This window comes from Amphiprion ocellaris, chromosome 3 (genome assembly GCF_022539595.1).
Source record: "Amphiprion ocellaris isolate individual 3 ecotype Okinawa chromosome 3, ASM2253959v1, whole genome shotgun sequence".
Taxonomy (NCBI): domain Eukaryota; kingdom Metazoa; phylum Chordata; class Actinopteri; family Pomacentridae; genus Amphiprion; species Amphiprion ocellaris.
Window position 1 is genome coordinate 2,534,138 of NC_072768.1, and position 12,907 is coordinate 2,547,044.

At 44.2% G+C, this 12,907-nt stretch overlaps 1 protein-coding gene across 3 annotated transcripts in view; it reads right to left on the bottom strand.

Annotated features, from left to right (window-relative positions):
- hipk2 (homeodomain interacting protein kinase 2) overlaps window positions 1-12,907 on the bottom strand; it is a 72,454-nt gene that overhangs the window by 12,268 nt on the left and 47,279 nt on the right. For 2 of the 3 annotated variants that reach the window (XM_023281319.3, XM_023281318.3), the window contains exons 3-9: window positions 10,258-10,381; window positions 9,476-9,595; window positions 8,025-8,111; window positions 4,453-4,637; window positions 4,157-4,319; window positions 1,913-2,138; window positions 1,168-1,289 (exon numbers count right to left, since the gene is read on the bottom strand). In XM_023281319.3, coding sequence (XP_023137087.1) covers window positions 1,168-1,289; window positions 1,913-2,138; window positions 4,157-4,319; window positions 4,453-4,637; window positions 8,025-8,111; window positions 9,476-9,595; window positions 10,258-10,381 — 1,027 coding nt within the window. The remainder of the gene's footprint in view (window positions 1-1,167; window positions 1,290-1,912; window positions 2,139-4,156; window positions 4,320-4,452; window positions 4,638-8,024; window positions 8,112-9,475; window positions 9,596-10,257; window positions 10,382-12,907) is intronic. The other variant, XM_023281321.3, reaches the window with a different exon arrangement.

Sequence of the window (12,907 nt, forward strand, 5' to 3'; positions counted from 1 at the left end):
ACATGTGTGGAGACAGAAGTTACAGTGAACACCTGCAGAGCATGGCAGCAATGTGTGATCCACACTTTGTGAAATAATTAATTCAACTGACATTTTCCTTGCGAGGACATAGATTTTGTTGCATTTTCCCTTTGTTACATTTATCACATCCATTGGATCTGGAGATGTTGTCAGTCTTCTGGTCATGTAGAGCCTCATCCAAGCTTCCCTTGACCTCCGAGGATCCTCTGAGGCCTGTAATTTGGAGCGCCTGACTTGGAAGCAGCCGTGGAGCTAATCACCATTTGGTATCTGACAGATGAACCCACCATAGAAACACAGTCATGTGCACACACACACACATACACACACACAGAGCTTTGCTGCCTGCCTGCCTGCCTGCCTGCCTGCCTACTGCATGATTAACTGGAGATAAGGGAGTGCTTCAAACTCCCTGGATTCTCAGGGATATTTAAAGCCTTCATGGAAATTTCCATAGGGAAAGAGGTGGTGTGGCAATGGAAGTGGTCTACAGTCTGCGTGTGTGTGTGTGTGTGTGTGTGTGTGTGTGTGTGTGTGTGTGTGTGTGTGTGTGTGTGTGTGTGTGTGTGTGTGTGTGTGTGTGTGTGTGTGTGTGTGTGTGTGTGTATGTATGTGTGTGTGTGTGTGTGTGTGTGTGTGCAGAGAGAGTGATGCACAGTCACTCTCTGTTACTTCCAACAACTGTATATTAGCAGCTAAAGCTCTGGCCCCACTGTGCAGGCTCCAGTGAAGGCCTTCTCTGTGTGAAAGGCTCCTGCCTTTGAGTGCATCAGACCGTGGCAGCCTCAGCCTTCAGGAGAGCAGGGCAGCAGAGGGGGCGAGCGAGGGTGAGACAGTACGAGTACAGAGAGAGAGAGGGAGAGCGAGAGATAGAGAAAGGCAGGGGGCAATGCACAGGAAAGCTTGCCTGAATGCACTCAGGAAAAAACAGCTGCCAGCAGGGGCAGGGTCACGAACACTGAGTGATTTCCATCCTCCATCGATAGATACTATTCTTAGTGAAGGCTTATGAAAAAAACAATGTGAAGAGCTTTGTTTGAATATGAGCAGTTCAAAGTTCAGTTATGTTCCTGACAGGCACAGTTATTGTTAAGATCCAAGAAACTCTATTAGTTGATTTTCTATGAGACTCGAGCCGCTTCTTACCTGTGTAAGGAGGCCAGGCTGAATCTGCAGAGGCTGGGCACCAGGGGCCTGCGTCACTATGGGAACAGCATTCTCCATCCGCACAGAGTAACTGGTGTGCTTGGAAGGGGATGCCTGCAGCCCTGTGCATAAATAAAGCATATGCACGGAGGACGTCAACAAATAAGCACAGCAGTACCCCCACACACCCCACACCATGCACACAAACACATCTGTCACCTATGAACAATATCGCTACAGTATCTGCAAAAGTAACTCAAACAGATCAGATAATGTGTTATATATGGACGGTAGTTTATCTCCATTCAACAGATGCTACAACCTCTTTGCCATGTCTGAATATAAGCAGCCCTACTTGAAAAAAAAAACTAAACAAAAACAATAGCCATGGAAAATAGTATAACAAAAAAGATATTAAAATTCTTTTCAAATGATTGATTGCCTCAAGTTATCGATGAATCACAGTTTGCATTGCATGACTGACACCGCCTGCCGGGTGCTGCAAAACAAAAAGACAAAAAGCTTGCAAAAAAAAAAGAGAGGACTGCCTGTGTGCAGAGATAGAACCAAAACTGTCACATTATGTATGGGGCTAGATAAATGCTGCTTAATTGTGTTTATATATCATATCAGAGCTGAACTAGTGCAGGTGCTCATGGCTGACGGCTTATGTTTTGCATAGATGACCAGAAATCCCATTCTATTTATTCATGCAACAGCATATCGGCTGGTAAGAACTCCTTACCTTGGAAACCAGGCGGGCAGACTATGAGCGCCTGCTGGAAGGGGTCAGGCCGGGCAGCGCAGAGCTGAGGAGCCCCTGGCTGCAGGGGCATACTCCTCTGGGCCACGGCTGCCATGGAGGCAGCGGAGGGCTGGTAGAGTGCAGATTGGTAGTTTAGTATGGAGACATCAGGACTTGCAAAGGAAAGGGTGGCATTGTTGGTGGAGGAGGGAGCCAGGTTGGTGGCCTAAAGGAATGATGGGATCAAAATAAAAATCATGAGAGTGGAGGAAGTGATGGGAATGACAGGGAAGCCAAAGCGCTCCAAGGAGGGAAGGTAACAGTAAAAACAGAAAAATAACACAATTCTAACAAAATAATGCAGACATAAAAGATGCAAAACAGCCAACAGATCAGAAGAAGATGGATAGTGGGGCATGCAGCGATGATGAAAGCCGATAGCACAATGAGAAAATTGAGTGAATGATTTGAACAGGCCTTAAAATATGCGGACTGTTGATTTGATTAATTAGAGGGAGAGAAAGAGTGTGAGTAGATATGCAATCAATGCTACAGTTCTAAGAATAATCAGCCATCAATGAGCAAAATCACCCGAGCAAGTTCAGACTGATCATTTACAGCGTTCACCGGCACACAGACCTTGACTAGAATAATGTGCTGCTGGACAGTTAATATTCTGTCTTTACATGTCTCTGTATACCACACAGGAGCAAAACCATCTGCCTTATTATCACTTCACTGTAATGATAAGTGTTAAGGTCATAAAGAGATTCTATTATAACTCAGTTTAAATGTAAATGTTACAGAATAATAGTCAGCCGTTATAACAAGCTGCAGCAAAACTTGACATTTCATGTCACAGCTTCACTATCTTGCCTCCAAATCAATTTTGCCTGACAGGAGTAGTATTTCACAGGCAACAGTCATTGTATAATTATGTAAGCTTAGGTAACTCCAGCATGTCTTGACCATTAATAAGACATGTGGAATACTAAGACCGCCTGGGAACATCCTAGATACAAACAAATGCTTTTAAGAGACACCATTTGCTCAGCTTGTAAGTAGTGTTTGCTCCACGAGACACTGTCTAATTTTAGCCCTTTTCATTAGGTGTACGTAGGGGCGGGGGGAAATACATAGACAGCGCTTTCATTTTTCATTTGCTCTCTTTAGCATGTTCGATGAACACCAGGGGAGAGAACATAATCAATATGGCACTGTGGCATTCATCATAAACAAGCACGGAAGCAGCAAAATACAAGACAAAGATGCATTCCAGCCTTGCAATTGAATGGAGTTGAATAAATCACTAACTTAAGTCTGTCTATATGCCCTGAGAGCCAGGCACAGAAAAGACAAGCTGAGGGAATGTTAATCCATTTAAATCACAGCAAGATGGGGTTTTTGTCGCATGCTACACAGTGTGAGCTGGCTCGATATAGTTGGTGATAAAGAATGCTGTTTACTAAAGAGCGGGGTGGGCGAGAGAGCAGGAGTTGTAACTAAGCACAATCTGGAAAACCTTGCAACCAGACGCTCGGTGATTCCGGCAGAAGCCAAAAGTCAGCAGTTTCGATTCACACACTGTACGGCAACGGAGCGGCAAAGCACCACAGGCTCAACCCAGGGAAATGGGAGGAAAGAAGAGAAGACAGAGGAGGACAGGAGCGAGAGGAGGGGGAAAAGAGAGGAAGCCTGGTACAGGGATTCTTAAGGCCTGAAAGCCCCAGAATGCAAGGCAAGCAGGAAGTGGGGCTTGTCATGTGTGTAATCAGCACTTTGTGACAATCCCACAGGACCTGGGGCACAGACAGAAATGCAGGCAGACAGATATACATGCACCAAGACAGAAAGGCAGGCCAGTAAGCATGGAAACGTGCAGACGAACAGGAAGAATGGGCAGAAAAAAATAGAACAAAGGCACAAACAGCCACTCACAGGCTGCTAAGCTGTTTAACCAGTGTTTGGTTAAAACATCACTGACCAAAATTGCGCTCTGCATAAATTATTCATTTTGACATAAACAAATACTCAATTATCATTAGTATAAAACAGATCTTTTCATATTCAGTATATCATCTTTTCTGCCATTATTTTATTGGAACCTACCATGCAAATGCAATAAACCACAGCTCAGCTCATTTACGTACTTGCATCTGACTGCATAAAAGTTCACTAGCAGTGGTCGCCTCATAGAATACTGATGAGTGAGAATGTTTTGGGGTTTTCTTTTTTCCCTCTTACCTGGCTGTGCACAGTGTTCAGCTGGTTGTTGAAGGTCATGGTGAGGTTGGTGGAGGTGCTGGGGGCCACGTGGGTGATAAAGGGCGTCTTGCTCTGGTTGACGGTGTCGTACATGTTGACTCGACGCTTGCAGATCTCCATGTTTTGGAAGCACGACTTCACACTGTACGGACAGAGAGAGCGAGAGAAAGAGGGAAGGAGTGAGCGCTGTGTCTTATGACAGTGGCAGATGCTACTTCGCGGCTAAAAAATGATAATTATACAAACAACAACAGAAGGGCCTGTTGAGTTCGTACTGTGTGCTGTGAGGGAAATCGAGGAGATGTGACATAGTAACAAAGGGGTGGTTCAGCGTTTCGATGGGGGTGATCCTCTTGTCTGCGTCAATGGTCAGCATCTTGGTTAACAAGTCAATGAACTCCCTCCTGTCGGCCTTCTCCGCCAGCATGTCGCTCCCCTCCAGATCTGACGTCATGTTCACCTAAAGGCACAAAACAAACACGCATGCAACTTAGCATTTTAAACACTTCTTCAATGGCCTATTCAGAGCCTCTAATGTTCCTGCAGATGGAAGATAAATCTCTCCCACAGCTTACTCCCATAGAGGGACCTATTAATACCCACAAGGCTTCACAAGTTAGGGTGTCAGTGTACGTGTCACAGAGCTTACTGATAACCTTGCACCTTAGTGACATTAAAAACATTTGCACTGGTATTCATAGCACCACTTGAAATATCCCCTGGCGCCTTCACTGAGATTTTTATCTATTCCTGAGATGTGAAAACAAACAAAAAACACGAACCCAATAAACACTGCCATTGGCTAGCCATTAAAAAGCCCTTTTCACACAGTACACCATTTTGCGAGTACCTCTGAAAAAGCTGACATGGGACAACTTAACCTAAACATGTTCTGAGCGATTCTGGGAAGCTGCCTTGGAACATCGTGTTGCTTCATCTGCAATAAACATTGCGGCTTAGGCAGTGGATAAATACTGGGAAAAGCAGCAGATTTGTGCTTTAATGCAAAGCTGCGTGGCTAGCAGGAAATTAGTTGTTGAGCAGTGGACTATCCTGACATTTAGGTCTACTTTTGTGACTGTCGTGTAGGGTGAGCAATGAAGGAAGTGGGAAAAGGTCATGATATAGCCAGTCAGGTTTTAGGCGAACCAGCAGACTGTCTGGCTGGGTGAGGACAGAGACACGGACAGTGGCAGCAGACAGGCAGCCTTGTTTATTGTGACTGCCATGCAGTGGCAGCTGGCCTGTTTTTCATAAAGACGCTATGCTTATCTGTAGGCCTGCTCCAGGGGCTATCAGATGTTCTGCCAGTCAACACTGCAAATCTGATTCAATTCTCTTTCTCTATGCAGGTTATTCAGGTTCTGTAACCATTCCTCTCTCCTTGCATCTCCACCGGCTGTGATAAAGGAATAATCTGCAGAATGAGGTGAGAAATAATCACACTGTCCTCTGCTAGTGGAGGAGATGACTTTGGCGAAATGTACACAGTTTGGTGCCACAACAATCAGACTGAATAAAAAAGAAGCCCGATGAGGAGAGAGAAGTTTCTATCACCTATTAAATGAAGATATGCAAATTTACCAGATAGGAAAGATATCATCATGCTTCATTTTCTTTCAAAAAAATGAAAAAGGCCACTTAAAAACATAAAAACAAGGGGCTTCAGCTAACATGGCATGTTGAATGCCAATGGTTGTTTATGGAACCACATCTGTGTAGTGAGGACGACTGACATGCCGCTCTGGAGTAAGAGCAGGGATGGCAGATGTTGAGCAGTGGGACAGATTGTTCTATGCCTCAGGAGATCTGGCGCAAGGCATGCAGGATGCAGGCCTGTCCTCTAAATAGCTGTACAACATGTTCAGATTTATCTGTAACATTAACACTTTATTTCTTTAGTAGGAAATGCAGTTGAAGCAAAGAGTGTTTCTAAGTGTATATAATAAAAGAAAGATCGGGGGAAGACCGTGCTGCTCTTCCTGCCATGGCTTCACTCTCCATCAACAGACACACCGAAGGACTGCAGATCAAAGTGAATCCATTTTTCGAGCAGTTCCGGCATTCCTTCCATCTACATCAGGCCCCTAGCGGGGTCCTACATTTGCTGTAAGTTGGTGTCTGATTTACTCAAATTAGATATACTTGTGACTAAAGCCTTCCCACATTTCCCACAACTGAAAGGAGGTTCATTATCTCTTCCTGGCACCCAGCCCCTCTGTCTTGCAGGGCCTTCAGCTATATCATCCATTATACACGCAGAGACAGATGTCCACAATCCTGACTTGTTTATATGGTCAGGATAGCAAGATGGGGCAAAATAGGCAGTTTTCTCCCACATTAAGGCTGTGCAGCTCTGCTGTATCTCTGTTTTTTTGTAGTAATATTCTGAGTCTGGCTGCAACAGAGGAAGACGGGACACAGAGCTTGAAGCATACAAGACAGAGATGACCCAGGGGATATCATACCAGTGCAGGTTGGTTTCATTAAACTCTTTGCTTTGTGTATGTGTGTGTGTGTGTGTGTGTGTGTGTGTGTGTGTGTGTGTGTGTGTGTGTATGTGTGGTAACTGTAAATTCAACAAGCCCAGGAAACGATACTATCTTGTCCCAGCCGACAGCATGTTATTCCAGACCGGCCTGACAGCGGCCCTGGGCACTACTGGACAGCCATAATTGTCTCCATCACTTAAGCAGCTACATGTGTTGCGTATCCACATGGACAGTCTCCGGAGGCTGCCGCTGGTTGGGAATCAAGATGACCATATTCCAAAAGAAAAGAAAAAACTCTCACGCTTAACTCTTATCTCTTGGGTAGTCATTATCAGAGCGCATGATCAAGCAGCATGATCACAAGAAAGTCCTGTCAGACATGCAAAGGGCCTTGGGAGAAAATCATTGTAATTTTTCATCACTGGTGCCATAGCTGCCAGCAGAACCAGTATTTGACCAAGTGAGGGCGAACAAAACAACACTCACTATCACTCACTGTTAGGCACGTCCTAACAAATATGTCACGGCTACATGTGAACTTTCCCAGCATGGAGGGATTCATTCTGAGTCGTACAAGGAAGTGACACTGAATGCAGCCAAGTTCAGCTGCAGTGCTTTTCCATATATAAGATATACGTCACTCTCTTGTGGGGTTATGCAAGATCTCTTTGCACAGGTGACATACAGGACTGCAGGGAGAGAGACGCTAACCAGCTGAGTCATCCAGACAAAACATGGAATGGGCCCCACCGAGCCTGTCTGAAAAACTAGCTGGAACCTTCTGGATGTATGCATCTCAGCAACAGAGAAAGAAGGGCAGGCAGAGAGTGCAGCGCTTTGTACTGTTGCCCTCTACATACTTACATGTACTGTGGCTCTACAAAGTGAAGACATAGCCACAACAGTCAGCGCAGCTTAAATAAAAAAGCAAACTGTACATATCAAACCTGTTAACCAGCCACACCACATGTTCAGCTCAAATCTCAGTCTGCAAGTTATTAGACAGCGGTTAAGCAAAATGAAGAGCAGAGGCAGGATTGAGGAGGGGTTCCAGTGAACAGATGCTTTCATTTCACTCTGTAAAATTGTGTATAGCAGAAGAGGAACACTGCGGCTGGAGATCAGACCTTGGCAGGATAAATATTTTAAAGGATTTCAAATATTTGATAGATAATTCTTGGGGTGTGATGGATCAAATTGGCCCGGGACCTGAACAGACCCATCAGAGGAGCTTCAAATACCAGACAGGCGGATGTGATTGAAGTAAAAAAAAGACAGAAGTAATAGATCTATTGTGCGATTTTGTGAGAAGGGGAAGAACTGTGCTTGGTGATAGTTTTTGTGAAACGGCATACCTGTGCCATGTCGTCCAAACAGTTGAAGATGTACTTGCGAGCCTCCTTGGACTTGATCCCTGTTTCACCCTCATGGTCCTCTGGAGTCTGCGGGAGACAAGAAGCAGATGTTCCTCTCAAATCCCGTCACACTTCCCCTCTGGAAACGCACTATTTACATTTGGCTCATTTCAGCCTCTTGTTGTTCATGTGCAGCAGGACTCGGCTTACCCTCTGAGCAGCTCTGGGGTAGCACACAAATACTCATCTAACAGCCAGGAAAGATGGGGAGGCTGCATATGGAGGCACACACTATATCACACCAACACTGAGACAACACACAGAGCGCACACTGTGCTAAACACATACACAGTTTTTCACTGGTGCACGTGGACTTGACATGAAAATGCACAGACAAGTTTAAACATATGATCATGTTCTGAGACTTAACTGTGTTAACCCGACTATAGAAACCTCCTGGCTAAACACCCAATATGTTTAATTACAGTCAGCAAAGCGATGCAGCTGCTGCTACATGGAAACACATGGCAAGGTCAAATTAAAGCTGAGCAGTTACTCTTCAGAGTGGAAAAAAAAGTGTTCAGGGTGCCTTGATGTTTGATTTTCCACATACCAAAGACACTAGAGAACCAGAATTACAGCAGCGGTGTCAAGTGCAAGTTACTAATCCATTTCTGTGTCTGCCCTACAATGCTCCTTTCAACTCTTATTGTGAGGAATTCAAAAACACCCTTCTTTACACTGGCAGCCATGTGGTTTAAAAAGCAGCCAATAGATCATACTGTTTTTCATGAGCAAAAACCATGATAAAAATTGTGCTACTTTTACCCAACAACTGCTGAATAGTTCATAGGCAGCTGTCTGACTTAAATACTATGCACTCTATGTCTTTATTAAAAGGCCAAAGACCATCGCTCGTTTTTCTCAGCTGTTGTGGCCTGTTACTGGGATTCATAAGAAACAAATGTGCTCAATCAATCCCAAGCATAGACGGAGCAGATGTAGTGGAAACATCTCCGTACCCTGCAGAGAAGGATCAGTATTTGCAGCACAATGCAGTCAGGAACTCAATGTGTGAAATCTCTGTGTGGCATACAAAAGTTCAAATTAAGTTAATGAGGATAAAAAAGAAAAGGAGCAGAGCTTCTTATTGACTGGCCTACATAGAGGGACAGCGAGCGGGGGCTAGAGCAGGCACCCCTCGAGCTAGATTCACCAGGGCGGGTTTTCATTTGCCAAATCCTCTCACACAGATCTATTTTGTTCTCAATACCCTCTCACTTTGTTTATAATCAGCAACAGGGCCGTCAATGTCTCACACAGTGTAGTTTCTGAAATAGCAGCTACAGTTTTTACAGGGAAAAGCCTTTTCACTTGCTCCTGTAAGGATGTGCTTGATGCTACCGGCTTGGAGTCTGTGCATGTTTGCGGATGCATCGTTCCAGCTGTACCTTAAGTCTCCAGAGAGGATACGTAGAGTCTGGATCTCTGTTGAAGAACCTGGTGGTCTTCGTCCCTGCACTCAACAGATACTCTGCAGGAAGACCCTGTGTCTGTGAGATGTACCGGATCTGCAAAAACAGAAGGCGAGAAAATGTTTGGAGATTTCCACATGCATCATTAAACCATGACTTGTGCTTAATTGAGGAGGGCTGTGAATCTTTCCTGCTGATGATAAAAAAAAAGGTCTAAAACTTTAAGATGGATGTTCTTTTGGCAGTTTGAAAATCTAGGCTGACATTAAGTACTCCAGATTTATATGGCAGAAATGTGCACAGCAGCCAAACATGACCTCAGCTTAAGAGTCAGATTTGAGACTTGTAAATGACACATGCTAAGCTTTTTTTGCTTGTGGAAAAAAAAAATCAGACAAGCTTGTTCAGAGATGGAGCAAAAAATTTGCTCAAGGTTTCCCCACTGAGCTTCATCTGACTGATAGAGAGAGAGGAACGTGACAATGTCTTGCTCTGGAGCACAGGGGCTGCACTAATTGGACAAGTGGCTCTGTGGCATCTGTTCAGATAAACAGGGAGGCTGCACAAGAATCATCAGGGGCTGTCAGGGGGATTTCAGGGAGAGGCATCCCACCCTCCCAAGCATACTCAGGAGTACAAGCACATGAATACACAGAAACAAGACTGGAAGAATGTGTGGGTACGCTAGCACCCAACGCTCGTAATCATGAGCTGCTCAGAGGTCAATTTTGAAGGTTCAGGCAATCATCGTGTGTTACCTGATCGTACTCGGAGGCTCCGGGGTAGAGGGGCCATCCCAGGAAGAGCTCGGCTATTACACAGCCCAGGGACCACATGTCGATGGCCTCGCAGAACGGCAGGCCCAGGATGATCTCTGGAGCCCTGTGGATTAAAAAAAACAACACAGAACTTAGATGTTTTCCTCTAAATCAGCGACGTCAAACTCATCTTAGTTCCAGGGCCACATTCAGCCCAATTTGATCTCAAAAAAAGACAAAAAAACAACGAAAACAAGACAAAACATTACAAAAATGAGATGCAAAATGACAAAAACAAGAAAGAAAAGGACAAAAAATGACAAACTATGCAAAAAGAAACAAAAAGACAAAAAATTTCACAAAAAAGTTGCAAAAAAGTAGACAAACAACAAAAACGAGACAGAAAATTACACAAATGACACAAACGAGACCAAAAAAGACAGAAAGGAGACAGAAAAATGACAAAAAAATAGACAAACAACACAAGCGAGACAAAAACAAGAAACATAACAGAAGCATGAGACAAATGACAAAACTCAGACAAAAAAAGACAATAAAACAACAAAAACAAGACAAAATAGAAAAATGAGACACAAAGTGACAAAGAAAAATGAGTAATATAGTAATTTACTTTATGATCAAAACAACTTGTCTAGAAATTATTCTAAATTTGTAGTTTTAAAAATTTGCACTCTACAGTTGATGTCTTCTCTGTGATTTTTACTCTTTACAAAATCACCCCGCAGGAGGGCCGGTTTTGGCCCGCAGCCCGCATGTTTGACACCCCTGCTCTAAATCTATTAGTTTAGTCTATACTGACACAGAAAACATGTAACATACGGCAACGGTGGCATGGCTACACTGCAATTTTCAATATAAAGTCCCCAAAACGCCTGGTGAGGAGTTTTCTCTTCACACTTCATATGGAGAGCAGCCCAGTGTAGTACACACAGGTCAGAAGAGGAAATAATCCACTCTGCATATGTAGGAGGGAGCTGGAGACAAATTTGAGCTACATTCCCAAAGCCAGTACAGTTTAATTAGACAATATGCACACATGCAAGTGGTCAAACTACAGTTTCACACCAATTCAGTTCATCTGCAGCGTCTGAAGGCTGTTGCATTGTCTTAACATTGATCTCTTCAAGCAGCCTAAAGGGGCGTTCCTTTTTCATATCTCTTGTTTAGGCAGTTTCCAAGGTGGCAGGTAACTGATTGATAACCATGTGATTGAGCACCAATCACAGAGCCCAATCTCTGCTAGTCAGACATGGGGAATGGGTCGAGGTAGGATAGTATTTTTTCACAGTTTTCAGCCACAGAGAAACACTGAAGTAATTATGCCATGACAAACACAACCAACATACAATAAATATTCACCAGACCATGAAAGAAGCTTCATCCAGGCTTTCAGTAAGCTACACTGATGTTAAAAATGCCTGTAGTTAATTGGCAACAAGGTTTTCATAGTTGTACACACACATACAGTAAAAAAAACACACTAAAAGACCGTTTTAGTTGTAGAGGAGATAAATATCTCTGATTTGATGAAAAAGTAGAAATATTGTTTCAGTTTTCTGAGCAGCACTGTAGTCCCAAACAATTCCCGAATATCATTCATGTCCTGTCAGAAGGACTAATACACTTCTTGTGAGCTCACATCTCTGAAGGCGCTTAAAATAACCAAGAACACAGTGATTCTGCTTGCTAACAATCCAAAGCTTTCAAAAGGTTCTCTGGCTGTCATCACCAAGAGGAAGGGAGGGGAACATTGGTGTGAATGGTGTAACATTTTACGTATTGGTAAGAAACAGTCACTCAGCTCCAGAAACTCAAATCCACACCAAACAGCTGGAATTGAAATCCCTCCTTATCCATTAATAACATATTAACAGAAAGACACACAGTTACACGGGAGTCCAAGGCTGATCTTGGAAAGTTTCAAGTTCACAATGCTGATTGCCGTGACCATGGTAACTAACCCCCACCCCCTCAGGCTTAGGCGGGCTCTGGCAGGGTTTTGGCCGTAGAGAGAGAAATGAGGGGGTCTGGCCTTGGGCCTGCTGGAACTGTAAGTTCCATGCAAACAGAGAATGTGGAAAACAGCATGGGGGACGCTATAAGACTTCATAGACCTGTGGGGGGGCAATGGGTGAGTGGTTTGAGGGCAGTTGGGGGGTTTGGAGGAGAATGAATGAACATACCTCACATACTTTAAAGCAAATTTCCAACTGTAGCCCCCTGCCCGCTATTCATTGTGTAAAATGAAATGAGGGCACAGGGGAATCATTGTACACACAGATATAGTTAATGTGTGGAGGCAGAAGGCACCCCAAGGATGGACAATGAGATGCTGCACAAAACAGGAGCAAGAGGACGACAAAGTGAAGCGGAGACACAAATGAAGCGAGTGGGGAGGGGGGCAGCAGTGCTTTTGCTCAGTGAGAAGTTCCTGTCACTGAAGGTGGTTATTGGGGTCTCAAGGGCAGCAGTGGAACAGACACCAAGACAACACTCTAGCAACAGTATCTTAGGGCACCATTACACACCAGTACAAAGACAACATCGCACACAATGAGTTGAGACATCTGTCAAAAGGCTGGCAAAGAGGCATAAAGGAGTCTGCTAGGGGGTGATATCAGAGGGAACA